Raw genomic sequence first — 23377 nt, forward strand, 5'->3', positions numbered from 1 at the left:
TGACAACCCCAAGTAGGTAGACATATGATGAAGATGATGGCCTTGAGGACCAGAGAGGTTAAGTGATTTGCCTGAGATCACACAGCCAGATGATGGCAGAGCCAGAATTCAAACCCAGGCTGTGGGCTCCAGAGCCTAGCTCTTAAGCTCTTAAGCACTGGGCTCCTAAGAATGGGGATGAGGGGTTGAGGGAGGCTCCTCCACAGGGGCTACTCTGGGGGCCCGGAAGTGGGTCACAGAGGGGTCAGAGGCTATGTGGCTACCTCCCCATCCCAGTCCAGAGCAGTGTTTGAGTCATTAGACTGGGAACCAGCCCTGGTGAGCCAGCCAAGGGCCTTGGGCCCCATCCGGTCCTGCTGCCTGCCACAGCCAAACTCTTGTCATGTGAATGGATTTGGGGATGGAGCTGCCTCCATGAGTCCTTGCATCTGTGGGTGAAGGCACTGCCCTGGCTATAGTGTCCCTGGGTTTGAGTCTTGCGTCTGCACCAAGACCTCAGGTGAGCCTGTCTCCTTCTGGGCCTCAGAGTACCTTGCGGCTGTCGGGGGAGGATGGATCAGGAGATGGCCCTGTACCTGTGTTGGGGATTATTGTTAAGCCCGTGGCAGTCTTCACCTCCCTGCTGAGGATTAATTTATCCGATTTTGCACAAGCTTATGAGTGCAGAAGAGGCAGACGGAAACAGAGTTCTGGCCAAGAGCCTGGAACAGGGCCTCGGGGTCTCTTTCCTCTGCCTGGACCCCGTCATGTCTGCTCTTTGTCTGTTGGACCCCAGATGTCTGCCAAGCCCCGTCAGAGGCTGCTTCCCAGAAAGCCCTTCTGGGTGTCACCTTGCCCTGAGCAGTGCGTTCTCAGAGTTCTCCCGCCCTGATGTCCCTCCCAGCATGCCCAGCCCAGCCACAACAGGGCCTTGCTTCTAGTCATGTGTCTGGCTGTTTGCTGGGTCCAGGCCAGCCCTGGTAGGGCACAATGGGGGCCCGCTCTGCCACCCCATACCTCTCCCCAGGATATCTCATGCCCCAGTTCTCTCCCTAGTCCCACCAAGCACTGGCACTCCTTAGAAAACACAGCTCTAGACTAGTTACTGCCCCAGCTTACAGCACAGAACTCCCCTGGTCTCCAACCATTCATGGCTCCCTAGTGCTCCAAGATAAAGTTCCCTTGTCTCGGCCGGGCGCGGTGGCTCATGCCTGTAATCCCAGCACTTTTGGGAGGCCGAGGCGGGCGGATCATGAGGTCAGGAGATGGAGACCATCCTGGCTAACATAGTGAAACCCCGTCTCTACCAAAAATACAAAAAATTAGCCGGGCGTGGTGATGGGCGCCTGTAGTCCCAGCTACTCGGGAGGCTGAGGCAGGAGAATGGCGTGAACCTGGGAGGTGGAGCTTGCAGTGAGCTGAGATCGCACCACTGCACTCCAGCCTGGGCAACAGAGCAAGACTCCATCTCAAAAAAAAAAAAAAAAAGAAGTTCCCTTGCCTCAGCGTGGCATTCAAGACATGCAAGGATTGCCAAACATGCCCCTCGTGTGATATTGCCCATTTATCCAGAACCCCCACCTCAGGCAGAGCCTGCTCTAGTATGGTGCCCCTTCTCCCTCATCCCCGTGTTGACAGCCCCTCAGGGGTGGAGCCTGAGGGGGTCTCGCCTATCAGACATGTTCCCCTTCCCATGCCCTTTTCTGCCTCTGCATCCAGCCTATCTAACCCCAGGGCAGCAGAAAGTCCTCCCAGTGCGACCACGCATTGCTGTTGCTCCTAGGGAAAGTATCTTGCCCTCTCTGAACTGTGGGGGCCTCCCTTGAAAAGCGGGAGATGGAGGCTGTATGATTTGCTGCCTTTGAGCCCCCAGGGGTTCAGCCCTAATGCATCTGAAGGGACAGGGTTTGGGGGATGGAGAGGAGGGTGCTGGGAGTGGGTCCAAGGAGGCAGTGGGCAGGTGGCTGGGAGTTACCTTCTGCCCAACATTCACCTAGCTGGACACAAACATCCTGAGTGACCCGGTCAGCTCCGGGCAGGAGTCACTGCCAGCAGAGGCCTGGGATCTGGACTTTGCCTGCTGACAGGTGGAGCCCAGGCCGGCCAGAGGAAGTGCCTCTGACCTTGTCTCCTAGCAGCCACGGGCCATGTGGACATGCCTTTTGACCCTGGGCACTGACAGTGTGTGACAGCCTGCACCATGTGCTCCACAGGGGCGGCTGTGTGTGTCGGGGGTGAGGTGGGGAAAGCCTTAACTGGCTCAGGGGTGAGAGGTCAGGGAGCCATTGAGACTGGCTCCAGGTGTGGGTCCCCTGCTGGGTTGGGGCTTGTGGGAGGTGGGACGGGGCTGGGGGTCCATCCCCCTAGGGGGAATTTGTGGCCTACCCCGAACCCTGTTTGAGCTCCTTTCCTAACTGACTCCCCGTCCCTGCACCTGTCTCCCAGCAGGCCTTGCCTCTGCATGCTGCCCCTGCCAGGCTCTGGGGTCCCTGTGCTCCCTGCAGCTAGAAGGCTGGGATCAGGGGTCTTAACAAGCAGCCCTACTGTATGACCTTGGACAAGTCCAAGAACCTTCAGGTTCTTAACAATGTAAAGGGAACAGTACTAAAGCAGCTTCTTGGAATTGTGGGGATCTGATGAGTGAAGGCTTAAGCAGTGCATGGCACATAGTAGGCCCTGAACCAATGCCAGTTAGTGTTATTATTATCACCATTTAGCCAGATGCAGTGGCTCACGCCTATAATCTTATTGACTTTAGAGGCTGAGGTTGGAGGATTGCTTGAGACCAGGAGTTCAAGACCAGCCTGGGCAACATAGCAAGGCCCTGTTTGTTTTAGAGAAAACAAACAAATCACCATTTAGAGCACCTAACCAGTACCTGGCACCCGATAGGTTTAGCTCAACAAATGTTAGCAGCAATTACCCAAGGAGCCTGTGCTGGAAGTTTCTAGGATGTACCAGGCTATGGTTCCAAGTTCTGAGCATCTACCATGTGGTGGTCCGGAGTTGGTGAGAGACAGGACGGGGCTGACTAGGCCAGTGGGGAGCGCCCCCCGCCATGGGGAACAAGCACCCTATCCTTGGCTTCCATGGAAGATAATTGATGCTGGGCACAGTGGCTCACGCCTGTAATCCCAGCACTTTGGGAGGCTGAGGCAGGGGGATCGCTTGAGTCTGGGAGTTCAAGACCAGCCTGGGCAACATTGTGAGACCCAAACTAAAAAAATTAGCTTGGCATGGTGGAGCGTGCTTGTCGTCCCAGCTACTCAGCAGGCTGAGGCTAAAGCTGGAGGATTGCTTGAGCCCAGGAGGTTGAGGCTGCAGTGAGCCATGATCATACCACTACACTCCAGCCTGGGCAACATAGTGAGGCCCCATCTCAAAACAAACAAACAAAAAGAACCTGCTGAGGAAGCAGTGTTTCTGGCTGGGGGAGGACGGGCAGAGTGGCCATCTGGCCACAGATGGCGGTTTCTGTGCAAAACACATCAAGGCAGCCTTGGAAATGTGAGTGAAAGCACCTTCAAAGTTCTGGTCACAGCCTTGGGAATAAGCAAAGCCACCAAAAGTACATAAAAGACAATGACCATCACCCAGTGCCGGTGATGCTAGAAGGAAAGGGAATACGTTGTAGGGAAGGTTGTAAAGGGCTTTATCTTTTCCAGACTGGAGCCTGGCAGCTCGAAAACATCTTGCTGCCTTCATATGAGCTTTAAAACAAGCTGCAGAGAAACAACTCAAGAAGGAGAAATATATATATATGTGTGTGTGTGTGTGTGTGTATGTGTGAGTGTGTGTGTGTGTATACATATATATATATATATATATATTTTTTTTTTTTTTTTAAGATGGAGTCTCGTTCTGTCACCAGGCTGGAGTGCAGTGGTACGATCTTGGCTCACTGCAACCTCCGCCTCCTGGGTTCAAATGATTCTCCTGCGTCAGCCTCCCAAGCAGCTGGGACTATAGGCACATACCACCACGCCCAGCTAATTTTTGTATTTTTAGTAGAGGCTGGATTTCACCATGTTAGCCAGGATGGTTTCGATCTCCTGACCTCGTGATCTGCCTGCCTCAGCCTCCCAAAGTGTTGGGATTACAGGCGTGAGCCAGTTTGTTTTTAGAGACGGGGTCTTGCTCTGTCACCCAGGCTGGAATACCATGGCACAATCACAGCTCGCTGCAATGTTGAACTCCCGGGTTCAAGGGATCCTCCCACCTCAGCCTCCAGAGTAATGGAGACTACAGGCTCATGCCACCATGCCCAGCTATTTTTAAAACTTTTTGTAGAGATGGGGCCTTGCTACATTGCCCAGGCTGGTCTCGAACTCCTGGGCTCAAGTGATCTGCCTGCCTTTGCCTCCCAAAGTGCTGTTATTACAGGTGTGAGCCCCTGCGCCTAACCTTAGCACTGCCATTTTGACTGAAAACAGGTGCCCAGCAGCAGGGGCTACTCCCAGAATTGCCACTGCATCAGGCCCGTGGGTTGTTTTCAGCTGCCAGTGGTAAGTATGTGCCCCGGGCCACCTCTTGGACAAGGTGTCTGAATTGGTGCCGACCAGCATCACATGTAATTGCCATCTCGCAGGTGCTGCTGAGGGTAATTCCGCACACCTGTAGCTCCGGGAAGAGCCTAGTGGGGAGGAGGAAGCGTGGCTCTGAGGTTTATAGGGTCAGACGGTCAGTATGTTGGGAGCTGGCGTGTGGAGGGGCACAGACAAGGGAAGAATGGGAGGTGGCATCAGAGCAAGTTTTGATGGAGGAATAGGAATTCACCAGGTGGAAAGGGCATTCCTGGTGGAGGGAACAGCCTGGCCTTCAATAGCTTGTGGTGTTCAGAAAGCAGGCAGGGAAAGGGAGGCCCAGGGAGACACCAGTTAGGAGATGGGGGTGGAGGCAGACGAGGGTGGAGGAAGCCATGGCTGGAGTCTGCGTGGCCTCTGACTGGGGTCCCTGCTGTGGTCAGCCCTGTGCTGGGTGAGGCTGGGGTCACAGCTGGTTCAGGCCCTGACAGGAGGGGCCCCCAGCTGAGGCCCAGCGTCTAATTTGGCAGGGCAGGTGGATAGGTCTGGGGGGGTGGTGGTTAGGAAGCCTCCAGGAGGAGGCAGTGCCGGAGCTGAGCCTTAAAGAGCTTCGTGTTGTCCTCTCTGTCCTTGCACTCTGCACACACTCACTGAACTGCGACAAATGAGGATAGCTGGTCAGGGCAGAGGCAGGCCGGAGTTGGGGCTCACTGCTGTCCCCCGCAGGCTGGGGCTGAAGGGCAGGCTCTGGGGCCGCAGAATGGGGTTTGTGTACCAGATTCTTCATATGGCAGCTGTGGGACTTTGGGCACGAGGCCTCCGTCTGAGCCTTAGTTTCCTCAAGAGGACCTGCGCCCAGGTGCACCTGGGGCTCCAGCCATGGGCGCGTCCCATTCCGGGAAGAGCCGGCACACGCTTGTGCCCCCGGGGCAGCCATGAGTGCACAAAGGGCAGCCTGTGCCACTGCTGGATACACGACCAGCTGAGAACACGAGAACCGCCGACTCCAGTTAGGAGGATCAAGGAAGTGCCTGGTGGGAGCAGAACAGCAGGTGGGGTGCAGCCCAGCTCCCTGGAGGGATGGTGGGCACCCATCCTCACCCTGCTGCCTCCATTAGCAGGCCGAGAGGGTGTGCTCTGGAATCCCATGAGCACCTGTGCCGCATCCTCCCCTGTGGCTGACCCTTCTTCACAGTTGGTGCAGCTTTGTGGTCTGCAGTGCAGGGATCAATTTGCAAATCCCTTTCCCACCCATTCCCTGGAGAATTGGGGTCCTTGGCTCAGATGACAGACCAAACTGAGTTGGAATCCCAGCTCCTTGGTGGCCGTCCTGGCCTCCACCCCCTCACTGCCTCTGCTCCTCCTATCCTGCCCACGCCCACTGCAGGGCCTTTGCACACACTGTTTCTTCTGCCCTCCCTTCCGGCCCACTCCCTCATATCATTCAGTCCTCCTTTCAGATGTCACCTCCTAAGATGGGCTGCCCTGACCACCTCATCTATAGTGGCCCCAGTGCCTGGCATGGGATTGGCACACAGTAGATATTGTCAGAGATGGATCTGGGTTCTGTGGACAAGGCTGTGGGGGCAGGTGAAGAGCTCCCTCTTCCAGGAGGTTGTTTGGGGTTCAAGGCCTTGTTTGGGTTGTAGGCTTCTGTGCTGGTCAGCGTTGGGCCCTACAAGCGCATGCCATGAGGCCTGCCCAGGATTTCCCTCATGGCCTCACAGAATACATCGGCCAGAGTCATTAAAGGGCGCCCGCATCTGCCTTCAGAGAGAGGTTTGAAGGTAGAACTGGGGAGGGATGCCAGGTGGGGGTTCAGGTTTCCTGTTGGGTCCTGATAGAATCAGGGCAGGAGAGGAAGAAGAAGAGGGAAGAGGAGGAACCCAGGCTTGGGGAGGGGTGGCAGGGCTTCACAAGCCTGGGGAAGGTGAACGAGGGAGCAGGTGGGGCCACCATGGCCCAGAGTCTATGCCTCCTCTTCCTTCCTGTGTTCAGAGTGTGTGTGGGAACCACAAGGGCCTTCTCAGTGTTCGTAGGGAAGCCCGGTTCACCCATGGGTGGGCCACAATTTGGGTGCCACAGTGAGCCCCTAGAGACCAGCTCTCCCAGCTTCCAGGACAGGGACTAGGGGAGGCAAGAGAGGCTCTTCCTTAAATTGTGCACCCAAGGTGCCTCAGCTGCCTTACTCTAGACTGGCCCCGTTAACTCCCCTTAAAAAAAAAGACTCAGTCGAATGGTAATGGAGCTCCAACGTGAATACTGCAAGTATCAGGCAACCCACTACCTGACTTTCCAGTTCTAAACCATTCTAATTGCTGTAGAGAGAACTAACCTTTGTTGAGACTGTTGAGTGATGGATGTTTTACACACTTGCTTTCCCAGAATTCCCACCTCTGGAGATCGTAGGTGTGGGAGCTCAGAGGGTGGGGAGTGGACTGTCCCCATCACACAGCAAGGGAGGGGCTGAAGGAAGAGCAGGGCCTGGCATGTAGCCCCAGATAGCCCACTTGGGTGTGTCTCTGAGGGAGGCTGCAGGGCTGGCTCTAGAGTTTCCTTTTTCAGTCTTAACCTGGTGACCAGCTTCCACAGAAATTGGCACGGTGGCTCATGCCTGTAATCGCAACACATTGGGAGGCCGAGGTGGGAGGATCACCTGAGGTCAGGAGTTCGAGACCAGCCTGGCCAACATGGTGAAACCCCGTCTCTACTAAAAATACAAAAATTACATTTCATTACAGGTGTGGTGGCGCACACCTGTAATCCCAGCTACTCAGGAGGCTGAGGCAGGAGAGTCACTTGAACCCGGGAGGTGGAGGTTGCAGTGAGCTGAGATCGCGTCACTGCACTCCAGCCTGGGTGACAGAGCCAGACTCTGTCTCAAAAAAAAAAAAAAAAAAAAGAAATTGGCCAGTAGATCAGCCCCAGGGGAGAGTGAGCCAGGGTTTGGCCAGGCCTTGAGTTTCAGAGGCTGGCCATGGCCAGTGGCACCCAGGCCCTTCCCCCTTCCTCGGGGCATCTTAGCTTAGTCTGTGCCCTCTGCCCAAGGGCCAGCCCTCTGTTCCCAGGTCACACCCCCTCCTCTTGGAAGGCCCCCCCCGCCCCACCCCCATCAGAGTCTTTAATGACTCTGCTGCCCCCGGGGCTCAGACAGCAACCGCCCTCTCCCATCGCGCTTCCTCAGTGGGATGGGAGGGGGTTAGAGCAGGAACATGAGACAAATAAAGACACAATAAGAGGCAGGAATATGTGGTAAAGCCAAGATGGGTAAGGGGAGGGGACAGGCTTGACTGTTCGCAGTGGCCCTGGCCCTGCTGTCTCAGGCTAGTATCTGCTTGTTGGTCTCACCACATTCTAGGCTCAGAAACTGGGGAGCAAAGTAATGAAAGAACCAGGCTGGGAGGCCATGGGGAACTCATGCCTGGAGTTCAGCTCTCAGTGTGCTTTTGGGTCAAGGACGCTTCCCTGTCTTAAGTCACTCATGTCAGAGCCTTTGCCAAGAGCAGTGCTGTGTTTTGTTTTGGGGGTGAGGGAACACCCGCGGGCTGAGGGGAGGGTTGGGCCATGCTAGAGAGGCCGTCTGTTGTCCTTGAACCTCCCAAAGCTGGGAAATAAGGGCCTGGGCTGGACGGCGGTGGCGAGGACAGGTTGCGAGAGAGACATGGCTGGGTTTTCTTGCTTAGGGTCCTGAAAAGAGAGCAAGGTTGAGGCTGCAGGGACCCCAGCCCCCAATGGACTGCTGAGTCGCTGGATCTGCCCAGGGTTCAGGCACCCTCCCAGGTTGCAGCCAACTGGGGTGGGGACCAGGCAGAGGCGCTGGCCTGCAGTTTGGGGCAGAGGCAGGCTTTGCTGGTGGTCTACTTGGCTGCAAAATCATCTGGCCAGGCTCTGATCACGTGTGTGTGTGTGTGTGTGTGTGTGTGTGTGTGTGTAACTTTTACCTTTGACAAAAGAGGGAAGACAGGCCCAGGCACCTCCTCAAAAGAACCCTAGAGCCTGTCACCCCTTCCTTACCCATCTTCTGTCCTAGGGACTGCAGACCTTCCTGGCTTCCCAGGGCCCTACAATGAATAGTGGGTCGGGATTCACTTGGTGACTGCTGGGTTGTGAGGCCTTGAGGGGGAGGGGCAGACTTCACCCATCCGGCAGAGGGACATCGGTGCTGGCAGTCAGGAAACCCTTATTTCCAGGCCTCAGTTTCCCGGAAGTGACCTGTTTTCAGGAGTGGCCTCATCCCAGACCATCAGCCCCGCTGTGGTGAGGGGTGGCCCCTTCCTGGGGCTGCCCTAGAAGGGGGAGGTCTCTGCACCCACCGCAGCTACCACTCGGCAGCCCTTGGCCTTAATTAAACGCTTCTTGCGTACTAAGTGCTGCACCCATATTATCTCCCTTCTACCATTCGACGCCACGGAGATAATGACTGTCCTGTTTTCTGGAGGAGTAAACGGAGGGTTGGAGCGGTTAAGGCTCGCTCAGGGTGCCAGCGAACCAGTGATTTCGAACACAGAGTTCTGGTGTGTTGGGCCAGGACTTCTCTGCTTTGACCCTTTAACGAAGGGGGCGGGAGCTGAGGGCCAGTGACCGCCAGTAACCCCGGCAGACGCTGGCACCGAGCGGGTTAAAGGCGGACGTCCGCTAGTAACCCCAACCCCATTCAGCGCCGCGGGGTGAAACTCGAGCCCCCGCCGCCGTGGGGAGGTGGGGCGGGGGCCGGGGCCGGGCCCTAGCGAGGCGGCAGCGCGGCCGCTGATTGGCCGCACGCGCTCACCCCATGCCCGGCCCGCAGCCCCGAAGGGCGGGGCGGGGCGGGACCTGCAGGCGGGGCGGGGCTGGGGCAGGGCGGGGCTGGGGGCGGGGCGGGGCGGGGCGGGCGCACCGCAGCGCTCAACGGCTTCAAAAATCCGCCGCGCCTTGACAGGTGAAGTCGGCGCGGGGAGGGGTAGGGCCAACCGCCTGGACGCCCCAAGGGCAGGCGCAGATCACGGAGCCATGGATTGCACTTTCGAAGGTATTTTTGGAGGCCTCCCCACCAGCCCTTTATACAATGCCTCCGTCTCCTGCAGGTTCTCCTGGGGTGGGCGGGCATGCGGGCTACGCAACTTGAGCAGGAAAGAGCCCCTTCCCGAGGGAGAAGGTGTGACAGTTACCAGCTCGCTGGGGAAGTGGAGGGCTACCTCCAACCAAATTAGTGCCCCCTGCAACTCAAGGGGGAAGGGTTTGCTTAGAGACCCAAAAGCAGCATCCCGACCTAAGAGGGTTTGGAGGGAGAGGGTGGTCTTCTCTACATTCTCTGCACCCGCTTTGGGACAGGACCAGGAGGAAGCAGGGAGGAGGGCCCGTTGTCCCTCTGCCACAGCATCTGCCCTATTCGGCACCCCTGCCTATTGTGGGCATCTTAGACTTTTCAGGAAGACAGTGGGAGTCCTAGATTGTCAAAATTGTCAGTTTTTCTTTCAGGCCTCAGTTACCCCCATCTATCGAAGAGGCTCACACGGACTGGGGTAAAGGGATGGGAAACCCTGCAGTTGAAAGTCCATTATGACTTGATGACTTGTGACCTGGGGGGTCCACAAACCAGGAGAGTTTCTACTTGAGAAGCCAGGAAGACTGGGGCTGCCACCCCATCCTGTTCTGCCAACTGCTCTAGGAAATTCCCCTCCTGCAGTAGCTTCCCTGCCTGGGTACCTGTCAGTAGGCAATGCTGCCAAGCAAAGCCTCGGGCAGCCGTACCAAAAGGGGTTTAGTCTTTTCTGTTGTACAGATGAGGAAACTGGGGCCAGTGAGAGGAGGCTGTTGGTCCAGGCTCCACTTCAAGCTGGTGGTGGGCAGGGCTGGGAGCTCAGGCTGGGGATCCTGAGAGCACTGGAGGCCCCCATGGGTCCTGTAGAGCATTCTGACCCAGTGGGTGTCATCACGAGTGGGTTAGAGGGCCCTGGGCTGAGCCAGATAGGCTGCCAGTCACCAGCTGGGGGAGAAGGCCCTTGGCCAGGTGGGGCTGAGGTGGGAGTGTGTCCCAGTCTGTATGAGGAGGAAGGAGTCAGGACAGACAGCACTTGCTTTTACAGAGATGAAATCAAAGCCCTGAGTGGCCAGGCCTGGGTCTTGAGGCTACTTGGCTGCAGGCAAAGCCTGGACTTGAGCCCAGAACTCTACACAGAGACACACTGGTTGGCCATGTGGCCAGCAGCTGGCTTGGCCCTAAGCCTTGGTCTGTTCCACTGAGTAATGGGTTGGTGATGGCAGCCTGGCTCTTGGCTTCTTGGTGGGGCAAGAAAAGGCAGAGAGACAATAGATTTGGGATTTTGTAGACCTGGGTTTGAACCCCACTGCATGCTCTTGGGCTGCTTGTGGTCCTCCCTGAACCTCAGTGTCTTTTCTTGTCTCCAAGATGAGGTGAGCTAATCTTTTGAGGTAGTCTAGGGTAGTGGCCAGTGGTTGGGGCATTGGAGTCAAAATAGGGTCTGGACTCAGTTGAGTCTCTGACTCTATAAGAACCTAGGCCAGTAAGTCACCTCTCTACAGCTCAGTTTCTTCACGTGTAGAATGGGGCCAATGATCACATCACCCTCTCAGCTGTGGGTGAGGATTAGGGGTCTAGCCTGGCCCCATCAATGTGGGTAGCCCCACAGCGGGCCTGGCTTTTGGACCAGACCCACCCTTCTGACATGGGCCCCCACCCTTAGAGTCCTTCTAGTGTGGATGAGGACCCTGCTCTGATCTGGGGTCCTCTTGGGGGACTTCCCTGTCTGCCATTCTCTTTGGGGATCCTGCGCTGCCCTAGGAAGAGTGGGCCCAGGCTGCACAGTTGGTCCTTGGTCACAGAGGATCCCACCACTTCTTCAGGGCCTCAAGGCAATCCTGCCTCTCTCTGCACCCCTCTTCCCCCTGTAAACTGAGGGGAGGGGAAAATCACCCACTCCTCAGCAGTTTCTAAGTTGCTTTGTCAAATTCAGTGCCCAGAGGATCCTGCTGGGGGGGCGTTTTAGGATGAGACCAGGAGTGGCCAATGGTGGGGTGTGGGGCCCATCGCTCCTATACGAAGACCCCCTCTGCCCTAGACTGCTCCTCCCTCCCCATCCCCATCTCCATCCCAAAGACTGGAGCTGCTGGATCTGTGGATGGAGGCGTGCCCCCTGTTTCACACATTGAGAAACAGGCCCCAAGTGGAGCCAGGGAAGGCTGCACCTGGGCCTCTGGATTCCTTTTGTTCTGTGTGGGGTTGGGGGTGATGGACTGTGGAGAGGGCAGGAGAGCTGTCTGGAAGGGTTGGTCACCTCATGGGCAAATGCTTGGAAGCTGGTCTGAGTCCACGGTGCAGTGTGTATGTGTGTGTGTGTGTGTGTCTGTGTGTGTGTGTCTGTGTGTCTGTGTGTGTATGTGTGTGGACTCAGAGGTGGATGTCTTGTAGAATGCATGCCCCATGAAGACAGGAGTAAAAGTTTACCACCATCCACATCAAGATACAGGACATTCCCAGCTCCCCAGAAAGTTGCTTAGTTCTAGGCAGGGATTTTTCTTATTCACAGCCAGGAACAGTGCCTGGCATAGTGTGGGCACTCAGCACATGCTCATTGAATGAGTGAATGAATGTGAGCCTGCTGTTTGCTGTGGACTAAGGATGTTTCTAGATGTTTGGGCAAATACCGGATGGTGGGAAGAGCTCAGGCTCTGAAGTCTGCAGTCTTGGGCCCGACCCTGGGCTCAGCCCCAGCCGAGCTGTGGGGCAAGATTGTGAGCCTTGTGGTGCCCACCTTGTCCAGGTATTGTGATGCACTCGCAGCAGCAGGCATTGCTTTAGACAGCACAGGTGCTTGCAAAATGGCTGTATGTGCGGGAACACCAGCTCCTGTGGGTGGCTTTCTGTCCTGGTGGCATTGCCCACACATACAGCTGTGTGCCAACAAGGGTTGTGCAAATAAGGTTGTGTTTGGATGTGTGTGATGCCCTGTTTGGGGGTCAGTCTCTGCCTCACTCATGCATCCTCTTCTCCTTTTCACAGACATGCTTCAGCTTATCAACAACCAAGACAGTGACTTCCCTGGCCTGTTTGACCCACCCTATGCTGGGAGTGGGGCAGGGGGCACAGACCCTGCCAGCCCCGATACCAGCTCCCCAGGCAGCTTGTCTCCACCTCCTGCCACATTGAGCTCCTCTCTTGAAGCCTTCCTGAGCGGGCCACAGGCAGCGCCCTCACCCCTGTCCCCTCCCCAGCCTGCACCCACTCCATTGAAGATGTACCCGTCCGTGCCCACTTTCTCCCCTGGGCCTGGTATCAAGGAAGAGTCAGTGCCACTGAGCATCCTGCAGACCCCCACCCCACAGCCCCTGCCAGGGGCCCTCCTGCCACAGAGCTTCCCAGCCCCAGCCCCACCGCAGTTCAGCTCCACCCCTGTGTTAGGCTACCCCAGCCCTCCGGGAGGCTTCTCTACAGGTAAGGGGGATGTGTGGCGGGAGGGGACACCCGGGGTGGGGCTTCCAGGAGCACAGGAAGAAGCTTCTGCTGTGATGTGAGTAGAGGTCTGTGCAGGCTTTAGAAACTGGGGCTCCACTCGGCTGCTTGAGATGCCCTGTTACTAGCAGTCCTGGTGTGCTTGTTGCTGGGGTAGGCGCAACCTCGCACTGGAGGCCTGGCTTGAAGCCAGTGCATTTGCATCAGAGCCCAGGCAGGGACTGTCCATAGGAAGCCACATGGGGCAATGACTCATCCAAGGCCAGACGGTGATAGAGACCTGAAGAGCAGGTTGAAAGTGGGAGAGGGAGGTCTGTGTCTGCAGCCCCATGCTTTATTTCTGCAGGAAGCCCTCCCGGGAGCACTCAGCAGCCGCTGCCTGGCCTGCCACTGGCTTCCCCGCCAGGGGTCCCGCCCATCTCCTTGCACACCCAGGTCCAGAGTGTGGTCCCCCAGCAGCTACTGACAGTCACAGCTGCCCCCACGGCAGCCCCTGTAACGACCACTGTGACCTCGCAGATCCAGCAGGTCCCGGTGAGGGGGTCTGGCCAGGGGTTGGGGAGGGGGCAGCCCCAGCCCAGACACACAGCTTACAGCCAAGCCTCTCCCACCCTCAGGTCCTGCTGCAGCCCCACTTCATCAAGGCAGACTCGCTGCTTCTGACAGCCATGAAGACAGACGGAGCCACTGTGAAGGCGGCAGGTCTCAGTCCCCTGGTCTCCGGCACCACTGTGCAGACAGGGCCTTTGCCGGTGGGTGACGTGGGCAGGGCATAAGGGAGTGGGGTCTGCACACACACACATGCCCACCTGGTAACATGTGCCTGGCCCTGCAGACCCTGGTGAGTGGCGGAACCATCTTGGCAACAGTCCCACTGGTCGTAGATGCGGAGAAGCTGCCTATCAACCGGCTCGCAGCTGGCAGCAAGGCCCCGGCCTCTGCCCAGAGCCGTGGAGAGAAGCGCACAGCCCACAACGCCATTGAGAAGCGCTACCGCTCCTCCATCAATGACAAAATCATTGAGCTCAAGGATCTGGTGGTGGGCACTGAGGCAAAGGTGTGGAGAGGCCTGCAGGGGCACAGACCGGGGTGTCCCTAGGAAGGAACAGATCAGGGGCAACTGGAAGGAAGAGAGGGAGTGAGACTGAGCCTGGACAAGCAGGGAATTGGAATTCAGCCTCCCCAGGCCTGGCCAGCCTCGTTTATTTAGTTAAACTGGTTTGCAGGCCTCTTCAATAAAGGTGGGGCTGTGCTAGGCATTGGGGATGCAGCAATGAACAAGACAGACAAAAATTGTCCCTCAAAGAAGAGCCGACCTTCTGGTGGGGGAGATGGACAGTAGGCAGGATGAATAAGTGCTCGAGACCACCACGTTTGGCTCGTTGCAGAGAAAGCAGGAAGAGGGATGGTGAGGGTCCCCTGGTGGTAGCCAGGGAAGGCCTCCCTGAGACGGCAGCAGGCACAGCAGCAGCTAGCCAGACCCTGCTGTCTGCATCTTACATTCTAACCCTATGCCCGGCCTGGGAGGTGGGTGCTACTAGGCGAGGAACGGTTCAGGTAGAAGGAACAAGTGCAAAGGTCCTGAGGCAGTAATGTTGCAAAGCAGCTCCACACCCCCTTGCTAGGGCTCCCCAACCCCACAACCCCTGACCTGATGGGCCACCTGTGCGCTCCCCCTCCCTCCCACACTGTGCAGCTGAATAAATCTGCTGTCTTGCGCAAGGCCATCGACTACATTCGCTTTCTGCAACACAGCAACCAGAAACTCAAGCAGGAGAACCTAAGTCTGCGCACTGCTGTCCACAAAAGCAGTGAGTCCTGGCTTTATTGAGCTCCAGTCTGGCCTCTTCTCTAGCCCTGCTCCACCTCCCGGCCCCACCCCATCCCTAGCCCCACCCCACCCTTGGTTCTGGCCCACCCTCTGCCCCGCCCACCTCACCCTTGGCTGTAGCCCTGCATTCAGCTCTAGTCCCTTGGTTACCTCTGGTCCTGAAAGAGACCTGGTGCCTCCCTTTGGCCCTAACCCAGCCCCATCAAAGCGTCCTGGGCTAGCTTTAGGAGCTACAGTAGTCCCTAGGCCTCCAAGGGCCTAAGCTCTGATTTGGGGTCACATATCCAGCCTTTACTCCTGGCTCTGTTCCTTTCGGCCCACAGAATCTCTAAAGGATCTGGTGTCGGCCTGTGGCAGTGGAGGGAACACAGACGTGCTCATGGAGGGCGTGAAGACTGAGGTGGAGGACACACTGACCCCACCCCCCTCGGATGCTGGCTCACCTTTCCAGAGCAGCCCCTTGTCCCTTGGCAGCAGGGGCAGTGGCAGCGGTGGCAGTGGCAGTGACTCGGAGCCTGACAGCCCAGTCTTTGAGGACAGCAAGGTTGGGCCCTGCCACGGTGCCCCCTTCCCCACTCCCAGCCATATCCTCTGAGCCTCATGACAGGGCCAGGAAGACCCTAACAGATCCTACCTCCCATTTCATAGACAGAATAACTGAGGCCTGGAGCCATGTGGGGTCCCACAGTAAGGTGGGCAGAATCCTGACCCCCCCCCTTCCCAGCCCCATGCTCTCTGGGGTCCCTCTGATTCTGCCCTCACCACCCTGCCCAACCCCACCAGGCAAAGCCAGAGCAGCGGCCGTCTCTGCACAGCCGGGGCATGCTGGACCGCTCCCGCCTGGCCCTGTGCACGCTCGTCTTCCTCTGCCTGTCCTGCAACCCCTTGGCCTCCTTGCTGGGGGCCCGGGGGCTTCCCAGCCCCTCAGATACCACCAGCATCTACCATAGCCCTGGGCGCAACGTGCTGGGCACCGAGAGCAGAGGTGGGACCGGCCAGCCTGGGCATCTTTGGGAGGGACACTCGGGGTGAGCCCCCAGGCTTGTGAACTTGGGGCTCTGGATTTCCTGGGAGCTGTGTCCCCAGCTTTCCCTCTGTCCATAGATGGCCCTGGCTGGGCCCAGTGGCTGCTGCCCCCAGTGGTCTGGCTGCTCAATGGGCTGCTGGTGCTCGTCTCCTTGGTGCTTCTCTTTGTCTACGGTGAGCCAGTCACACGGCCCCACTCAGGCCCCGCCGTGTACTTCTGGAGGCATCGCAAGCAGGCTGACCTGGACCTGGCCCGGGTAAGGGGCTGGCCCCGGCAGAGTGGGCAGGGCAGGGACCCCAGGCTGGGAAGGTGCTGGGTGTCAACCCTTGTTCCTGCTCCCTGTGCACACCATGAATCTGTCCCGTCCTCCCTGTGCCTAGCCACGCATCCGCAGACCCCCACCACCCCTCCAGAGCCTGCTGTGGACGGCTCTTCTGAGCTTTGGGGCAGCTGCTCTGACCTCACTTTTCTCACCTGGAAAACCCTCATCCACAGGGAGACTTTGCCCAGGCTGCCCAGCAGCTGTGGCTGGCCCTGCGGGCACTGGGCCGGCCCCTGCCCACCTCCCACCTGGACCTGGCTTGTAGCCTCCTCTGGAACCTCATCCGTCACCTGCTGCAGCGTCTCTGGGTGGGCCGCTGGCTGGCAGGCCGGGCAGGGGGCCTGCAGCAGGACTGTGCTCTGCGAGTGGATGCTCGCGCCAGCGCCCGAGACGCAGCCCTGGTCTACCATAAGCTGCACCAGCTGCACACCATGGGTAGGACTGAGCGTGGGGCGGGCTCTGAGGTGCTCCCTGCTGCCTGTGCTCCACCCACAGCCTCATGCCTGCTTGCCTTCCAGGGAAGCACACAGGTGGGCACCTTACTGCCACCAACCTGGCGCTGAGTGCCCTGAACCTGGCAGAGTGTGCAGGGGATGCCGTGTCTGTGGCGACGCTGGCCGAGATCTATGTGGCGGCTGCATTGAGAGTGAAGACCAGTCTCCCACGGGCCTTGCATTTTCTGACAGTGAGTGGGTTGGGGGGATGGCGGGAGTGGGGAGGGTGGGGGGATTGGGGGTGGGGGGGTGGGGCTGGGGGGTGGTGGGGGGTGGCAGGGGTGTGGGGTGGCGGGGGTGGGGGGGTTGGGGGGCTGAGGGCTTATCCCTGCAGCTCTCTCCAGAGGCTCCCTGGGTAAGAGCTACACGGGATGTGGCAGTGGTTACCAGGGGGGCTCCAGGCCAAGCTGGGACTCGGCCCGGGGTCTGGCCCCAGGCTGTGTCCACTATGACAGCCCAGTTCCCTCCCCTACAGCGCTTCTTCCTGAGCAGTGCCCGCCAGGCCTGCCTGGCACAGAGTGGCTCAGTGCCTCCTGCCATGCAGTGGCTCTGCCACCCCGTGGGCCACCGTTTCTTCGTGGATGGGGACTGGTCCGTGCTCAGTACCCCATGGGAGAGCCTGTACAGCTTGGCCGGGAACCCAGGTGCTCTCTTACCCCTTCCCTGTCCCCTCTCCTGTCCCTCATCCTCATTCCTGTGCTGTCCCTTGTCGCCTGAATCTCTGGCTGTCTCTGGCCACCCCAGTCCTTCTCCCTGCCATGGGTTGTTGCTGTGGGGGCTGCAGGAAGGGAAAGGCCTGGGTGCCTCTTGTTCCCATTGGGGCTTTCAGAAGCACATGCGGGGATTGATGGGCAGGTGGCTAATTGGAGAAGTGACCCCAGGCAGCGCCGCTGTGGCGTAAGGAAGCGGAGCCAACAATGGCACCTTCTCAAGTCGGTTTTCCTTTGGAAGCAGTGTAGGGCAGGCCTCAGTGTTGTCCTGGCCAAGGCTGGTGCTGGTGGTAGTTATGTCCACCCGCTTTCCCCTGTCCTTGGCAGGGGCTGCACCCAGGGGCATGCCGGCACTTCCCAGGAAAAAGCACTTAGCTTGGAGAGGAGGGTGGGGCCCTGCTCCCCACTCCACTCACCTCCTCCTCTCCACAGTGGACCCCCTGGCCCAGGTGACTCAGCTATTCCGGGAACATCTCTTAGAGCGAGCACTGAACTGTGTGACCCAGCCCAACCCCAGCCCTGGGTCAGCTGATGGGGACAAGTAAGTGTCGTTGTGCCCTCCTCCAGGCAAGGCCCCTCCGGCGGGATTCTGAGAATAGCTCTGGCCTCAACCCTGTGGAGAGAGCCCAGAGCTGGGCTACCGTGCGTGCCATGCACGCTTCATTCCTCTCTGAGTTTCCTCTCCCCACCAGCCTGTGGGAGGAGACAGTGGCACTTTGCAGAGCCAGGGGCCAGGCTGTACTCTGGAGGGCAGGTGGGGAGCACCCTCCTAGGACCCCTGCCATCTGTTCCGACAGCCAGCTCTCTCCTCCCACAGGGAATTCTCGGATGCCCTCGGGTACCTGCAGCTGCTGAACAGCTGTTCTGATGCTGCGGGGGCTCCTGCCTGCAGCTTCTCCATCAGTTCCAGCATGGCCACCACCACCGGTGAGTCCCCGGCCCCTGTCCTGGCTCCCTTCTCAGCTCCCCCGTGCAGCGTGACTGAGGGTTCAGGGGACCCTCCCTCTTCTGCAGGTGTAGACCCGGTGGCCAAGTGGTGGGCCTCTCTGACAGCTGTGGTGATCCACTGGCTGCGGCGGGATGAGGAGGCGGCTGAGCGGCTGTGCCCGCTGGTGGAGCACCTGCCCCGGGTGCTGCAGGAGTCTGAGTGAGTGCACGGCAGGTTCCTCCTGCCTGGTCCCGGGCTCAGCCTTCCTCATCCCCTGGGCACTGTGCCTCACTCAGCCTTTGTTCTGTGCAGGAGGAGTCACCACCTTTTTTCCTCAGGGAACTCGAGCCAGGGCAGTGGGGGGCACTCAGCCAGGGCTTGTGGACTGGTCTGACTGGCACTCTTCTGCCCTGGTCCCAACAGGAGACCCCTGCCCAGGGCAGCTCTGCACTCCTTCAAGGCTGCCCGGGCCCTGCTGGGCTGTGCCAAGGCAGAGTCTGGTCCAGCCAGCCTGACCATCTGTGAGAAGGCCAGTGGGTACCTGCAGGACAGCCTGGCTACCACACCAGCCAGCAGCTCCATTGACAAGGTGAGGGGTGGGGTCAGGGGCCTAGCAGGGCTAGGGGATTCAGCTTTCCATTCCCTGGTTCCTCTCCCCAGCCCCCAGGGGCTGCAGAAGACCATGGGGTTAGCCCAAGCAGCACAGGATAGGGGGTCCAGCAGACCCTGCTTTTTGGCTAAGGCTTCTGTCCAGAGGAGAGGGGTTGCCCCTATCTGGCCTCAGTTTCCCCATCCCTGGGAGGAGGGGGGTGGATGGTGTGGTAGGATCCCTTTGGAGGCCCTGCATCAGGAGGGCTGGACAGCTGCTCCCGGGCCGGTGGCGGGTGTGGGGGCCGAGAGAGGCGGGCGGCCCCGCGGTGCATTGCTGTTGCATTGCACGTGTGTGAGGCGGGTGCAGTGCCTCGGCAGTGCAGCCCGGAGCCGGCCCCTGGCACCACGGGCCCCCATCCTGCCCCTCCCAGAGCTGGAGCCCTGGTGACCCCTGCCCTGCCTGCCACCCCCAGGCCGTGCAGCTGTTCCTGTGTGACCTGCTTCTTGTGGTGCGCACCAGCCTGTGGCGGCAGCAGCAGCCCCCGGCCCCGGCCCCAGCAGCCCAGGGCACCAGCAGCAGGCCCCAGGCTTCCGCCCTTGAGCTGCGTGGCTTCCAACGGGACCTGAGCAGCCTGAGGCGGCTGGCACAGAGCTTCCGGCCCGCCATGCGGAGGGTGAGTGCCCGATGGCCCTGTCCTCAAGACGGGGAGTCAGGCAGTGGTGGAGATGGAGAGTCCTGAGCCTCCACTCTCCTGGCCCCCAGGTGTTCCTACATGAGGCCACGGCCCGGCTGATGGCGGGGGCCAGCCCCACACGGACACACCAGCTCCTCGACCGCAGTCTGAGGCGGCGGGCAGGCCCCGGTGGCAAAGGAGGTGAGGGGGCAGCTGCTGACCAGGGATGTGCTGTCTGCTCAGCAGGGAAGGGCGCACATGGGATGTGATACCAAGGGAGGCTGTGTGTGTGTCAGACGGGACAGACAGGCCTGGCGCAGTGGCTCACACCTAGCACTTTGGGAGGCTCAGTTGGGAGGATAGCTTGAGCCCAGGAGTTGGAGGCCGCAGTGAGCCTGAGTGACAGGGAGAGTCACTGTCTCAAAAAAAAAAAGACCAAGCATCTTCTTGATGGTTACCTGATGACAATTCCTTTCACAAGAAATCAGTGGGGGTGAGACTAGGGTGGGGAGAGGGGGACCCGCCAGGCCCCCGCCAGGTACCTGTGTGCCAGGTACAGGCGGCTGGTGCTGTGGCTTGTGTGTGGGCAGGGCTCCCGCGGGGGCGTGGCCAGCTTGAGACCCATCCCTGACACATCCTCGTGTGCGCAGGCGCGGTGGCGGAGCTGGAGCCGCGGCCCACGCGGCGGGAGCACGCGGAGGCCTTGCTGCTGGCCTCCTGCTACCTGCCCCCCGGCTTCCTGTCGGCGCCCGGGCAGCGCGTGGGCATGCTGGCTGAGGCGGCGCGCACACTCGAGAAGCTTGGCGATCGCCGGCTGCTGCACGACTGTCAGCAGATGCTCATGCGCCTGGGCGGTGGGACCACTGTCACTTCCAGCTAGACCCCGTGTCCCCGGCCTCAGCACCCCTGTCTCTAGCCACTTTGGTCCCGTGCAGCTTCTGTCCTGCGTCGAAGCTTTGAAGGCCGAAGGCAGTGCAGGAGACCCTGGCCTCCACAGTTCGACCTGCGGCTGCTGTGTGCCTTCGCGGTGGAAGGCCCGAGGGGCGCGATCTTGACCCTAAGACCGGCGGCCATGATGGTGCTGACCTCTGGTGGCCGATCGGGGCACTGCAGGGGCCGAGCCGTTTTGGGGGGGCCCCCTCCTTGCTCTGCAGGCACCTTAGTGGCTTTTTTCCTCCTGTTTACAGGGAAGAGAGGGGTACATTTCCCTGTGCTGACGGAAGCCAACTTGGCTTTCCCGGACTGCAAGCAGGGCTCTGCCCCAGAGGCCTCTCTCTCCGTCGTGGGAGAGAGACGTGTACATAGTGTAGGTCAGCGTGCTTAGCCTCCTGACCTGAGGCTCCTGTGCTACTTTGCCTTTTGCAAACTTTATTTTCATAGATTGAGAAGTTTTGTACAGAGAATTAAAAATGAAATTATTTATAATCTGGGTTTTGTGTCTTCAGCTGATGGATGTGCTGACTAGTGAGAGTGCTTGGGCCCTCCCCCAGCACCTAGGCAAAGGCTTCCCCTCCCCCTCCGGCCACAAGGTACACAACTTTTAACTTACTTAGCTCTTCCCGATGTTTGTTAGTGGGAGGAGTGGGGAGGGCTGGCTGTATGGCCTCCAGCCTACCTGTTCCCCCTGCTCCCAGGGCACATGGTTGGGCTGTGTCAACCTTTAGGGCCTCCATGGGGTCAGTTGTCCCTTCTCACCTCCCAGCTCTGTCCCCATCAGGTCCCTGGGTGGCACGGGAGGATGGACTGACTTCCAGGACCTGTTGTGTGACAGGAGCTACAGCTTGGGTCTCCCTGCAAGAAGTCTGGCACGTCTCACCTCCCCCATCCCGGCCCCTGGTCATCTCACAGCAAAGAAGCCTCCTCCCTCCCGACCTGCCGCCACACTGGAGAGGGGGCACAGGGGCGGGGGAGGTTTCCTGTTCTGTGAAAGGCCGACTCCCTGACTCCATTCATGCCCCCCCGAGCCCCTCCCTTCATTCCCATTCCCCAACCTAAAGCCTGGCCCGGCTCCCAGCTGAATCTGGTCGGAATCCACGGGCTGCAGATTTTCCAAAACAATCGTTGTATCTTTATTGACTTTTTTTTTTTTTTTCTGAATGCAATGACTGTTTTTTACTCTTAAGGAAAATAAACATCTTTTAGAAACAGCTCGATACACACAATCTTCAGTGTGAAGCAATATACTAATAAGAACACTAGTCGTCTTAACATTTACAGTCTTCATATATATTATATATATGTATATGTATACATATATATACACTATATAACGAGGCCAGATATAATACACACGTTTACCATTTTACAGTCATATGTACAGGAAGTTGCTAGGGCGGCCCTGGGCTGGGGGCTGCGTCAGGCCTATCGAAGCGTGGACAGAGCTGAGGACACGGACGGACAGGCGGACGGACTGGCAGGGACTGGCCCGGGCCGGTGGTGGCTGCGTGGACAAGTGGCGTCGCGGTAGCCCCTTACCCGGCAAAGGCCCGGTTGGGGCTCTGTTGCGGGCGCACGACGCACGGCGGCGACACACGGGAGAAGCGAGCATGTTCCCAACATATATACATTCTATGTAACATATATATAGAGGGGTACACAGGTTTTGTACACGAAATCTAGCGCTGTCCCTGCTCCCGTGCAGAGTAGGCGCGGCGGTCCCTGGTGGTGCTCAACGGTCGCGCGTCCGCCGGAGGTGCGTTCTGGCCGCTTCTTGGGTTTTGCGCTCCCAGGCTGGGCTCCAGGGGTGGGGTGGAGGACTGGAAAGGGGACAAACAGAGGCCAAAGGGTGTCCCAGTCCCGCCCACACTCGGGGATCCCGCAACCCCTAACTGAGCATAGCCCAGGTCTACCCCGGCTTTGCCCGAACCGCACGAGAGATCTGGCAAAGGCTGGGCGGGAAGGCCCCTGGACGCGTTCCGCACGGTTTGTTCCAAAGGCTCCGGCCTCTCCAGTGCCGGCCTAGCCCGCTCTCAGAAAGGCTTCCTTTCTCCCCCGCCTAGTCCACGGAGCTAGGAGCCGCCCTCCGCCTCTTCCAGTACTGTTTCGACCCCCACCCCCAAGCCCAGGGCTCCCAGCTGCACGCCACGACCGACTGGGGTGGCGGCAGCACCCACGTGGAATGTGTGCCACGTCGTCTTGAGATTCCAGAGGGAAAGTGTCCCCAGGACAAAGCCGTCTCCCACCCTCGCCGGAGGCTGAGCGCCCCGGGGAGTCTGGCCGCTCCGCGGGCTCCCCCTCCGCAAGCCTGGCCCCTGGGGTGGGCAAGAACGCCCTGTGCCGTCCGGTTCCGGGAGCAGGCGGCTCCGGAACGGGTTTTCCTCCCAACCCGGGGCCGCAAGTCTGAGCCCTAGGCGGCCGGATCCACGATCCGGGACCCGGATCAAGGATCGGCTCTGGACCAGCGCTGGGAGCAGCTCAAAGGCCCGGGGGCTGCGCAGGCGGCTCCTCTCCTTCGGCGGCGGGCGGGCAGGCGGGCTCCGGCGGCTCCTCCGGCCGTTGGGGTGGATTACTACGGCAGCCTCTGCAAAAGACGCCCGCCCGCCAGTTACCGACGACCTCGGACTTCACAGTCCATAGGCCCCGCCCCCAGTGTGGGCCCGCCCCCTAAGCCCCAGACCCAGGCGACCCCAGAGCGCGGCTAGGGTCTCCGCCCGAGGCCGTCGGCACCACCCCTTCTGGCCCCACCCCGTCCACCTTCACCTTCACCTTCGCCTTCAGCTCCGTGCCACCGTCCCGCGCCCCCGCCTGCCCCACTCTGTCACCTATCTTGGGGAGCTGCAGGGAGGCCGTCCCAGGGACGCCCTCCAGCCCCTGGCTGCCCATGCCCCGACGCCTGCGGGTTTTCGGCGG

The 23377-nt window shown here is 59.3% G+C and overlaps 2 protein-coding genes and 1 non-coding gene across 13 annotated transcripts in view; 2 read left to right on the plus strand and 1 right to left on the minus strand.

The window, feature by feature from the left end:
• Positions 1-20953, plus strand: part of SREBF1 (sterol regulatory element binding transcription factor 1) — a 25772-nt gene extending 4819 nt beyond the window's left edge. Inside the window, exons 2-20 of one of the 5 annotated variants that reach the window (XM_054671009.2) lie at positions 12502-12933; positions 13298-13485; positions 13569-13703; positions 13787-14008; positions 14648-14762; positions 15106-15321; positions 15431-15474; positions 15566-15767; positions 15887-16065; positions 16305-16566; positions 16650-16816; positions 17101-17269; positions 17768-17876; positions 18153-18262; positions 18350-18482; positions 18687-18852; positions 19328-19528; positions 19618-19729; positions 20179-20953. In XM_054671009.2, coding sequence (XP_054526984.1) covers positions 12502-12933; positions 13298-13485; positions 13569-13703; positions 13787-14008; positions 14648-14762; positions 15106-15321; positions 15431-15474; positions 15566-15767; positions 15887-16065; positions 16305-16566; positions 16650-16816; positions 17101-17269; positions 17768-17876; positions 18153-18262; positions 18350-18482; positions 18687-18852; positions 19328-19528; positions 19618-19729; positions 20179-20408 — 3392 coding nt within the window. In that variant the 3' untranslated portion in view covers positions 20409-20953. Of the gene's footprint in view, positions 1-9372; positions 9511-12501; positions 12934-13297; positions 13486-13568; positions 13704-13786; positions 14009-14647; positions 14763-15105; positions 15327-15430; positions 15475-15565; positions 15768-15886; positions 16066-16304; positions 16567-16649; positions 16817-17100; positions 17270-17767; positions 17877-18152; positions 18483-18686; positions 18853-19327; positions 19529-19617; positions 19730-20178 lie in introns of those variants that run through there. The other 4 variants (XM_063799694.1, XM_016932328.4, XM_054671007.2 and 1 more) reach the window with 4 other exon arrangements.
• Positions 19167-19261, plus strand: MIR33B (microRNA mir-33b). Its single transcript, NR_035759.1, has one exon. It is a non-coding gene; the product is annotated as a microRNA mir-33b (primary transcript).
• A 620-nt stretch (positions 20954-21573) lies between the features above and the next one.
• Positions 21574-23377, minus strand: part of RAI1 (retinoic acid induced 1) — a 130027-nt gene continuing 128223 nt past the window's right edge. For 5 of the 7 annotated variants that reach the window (XM_009432662.5, XM_009432664.5, XM_063799692.1 and 2 more), the window contains one exon: positions 21574-22284. In XM_009432662.5, coding sequence (XP_009430937.1) covers positions 22144-22284 — 141 coding nt within the window. In that variant the 3' untranslated portion in view covers positions 21574-22143. Of the gene's footprint in view, positions 23049-23377 lie in introns of all 7 variants that reach the window. The other 2 variants (XM_001159372.8, XM_063799693.1) reach the window with 1 other exon arrangement.

Source organism: Pan troglodytes, chromosome 19 (genome assembly GCF_028858775.2).
Source record: "Pan troglodytes isolate AG18354 chromosome 19, NHGRI_mPanTro3-v2.0_pri, whole genome shotgun sequence".
Taxonomy (NCBI): Eukaryota; Metazoa; Chordata; class Mammalia; order Primates; family Hominidae; genus Pan; species Pan troglodytes.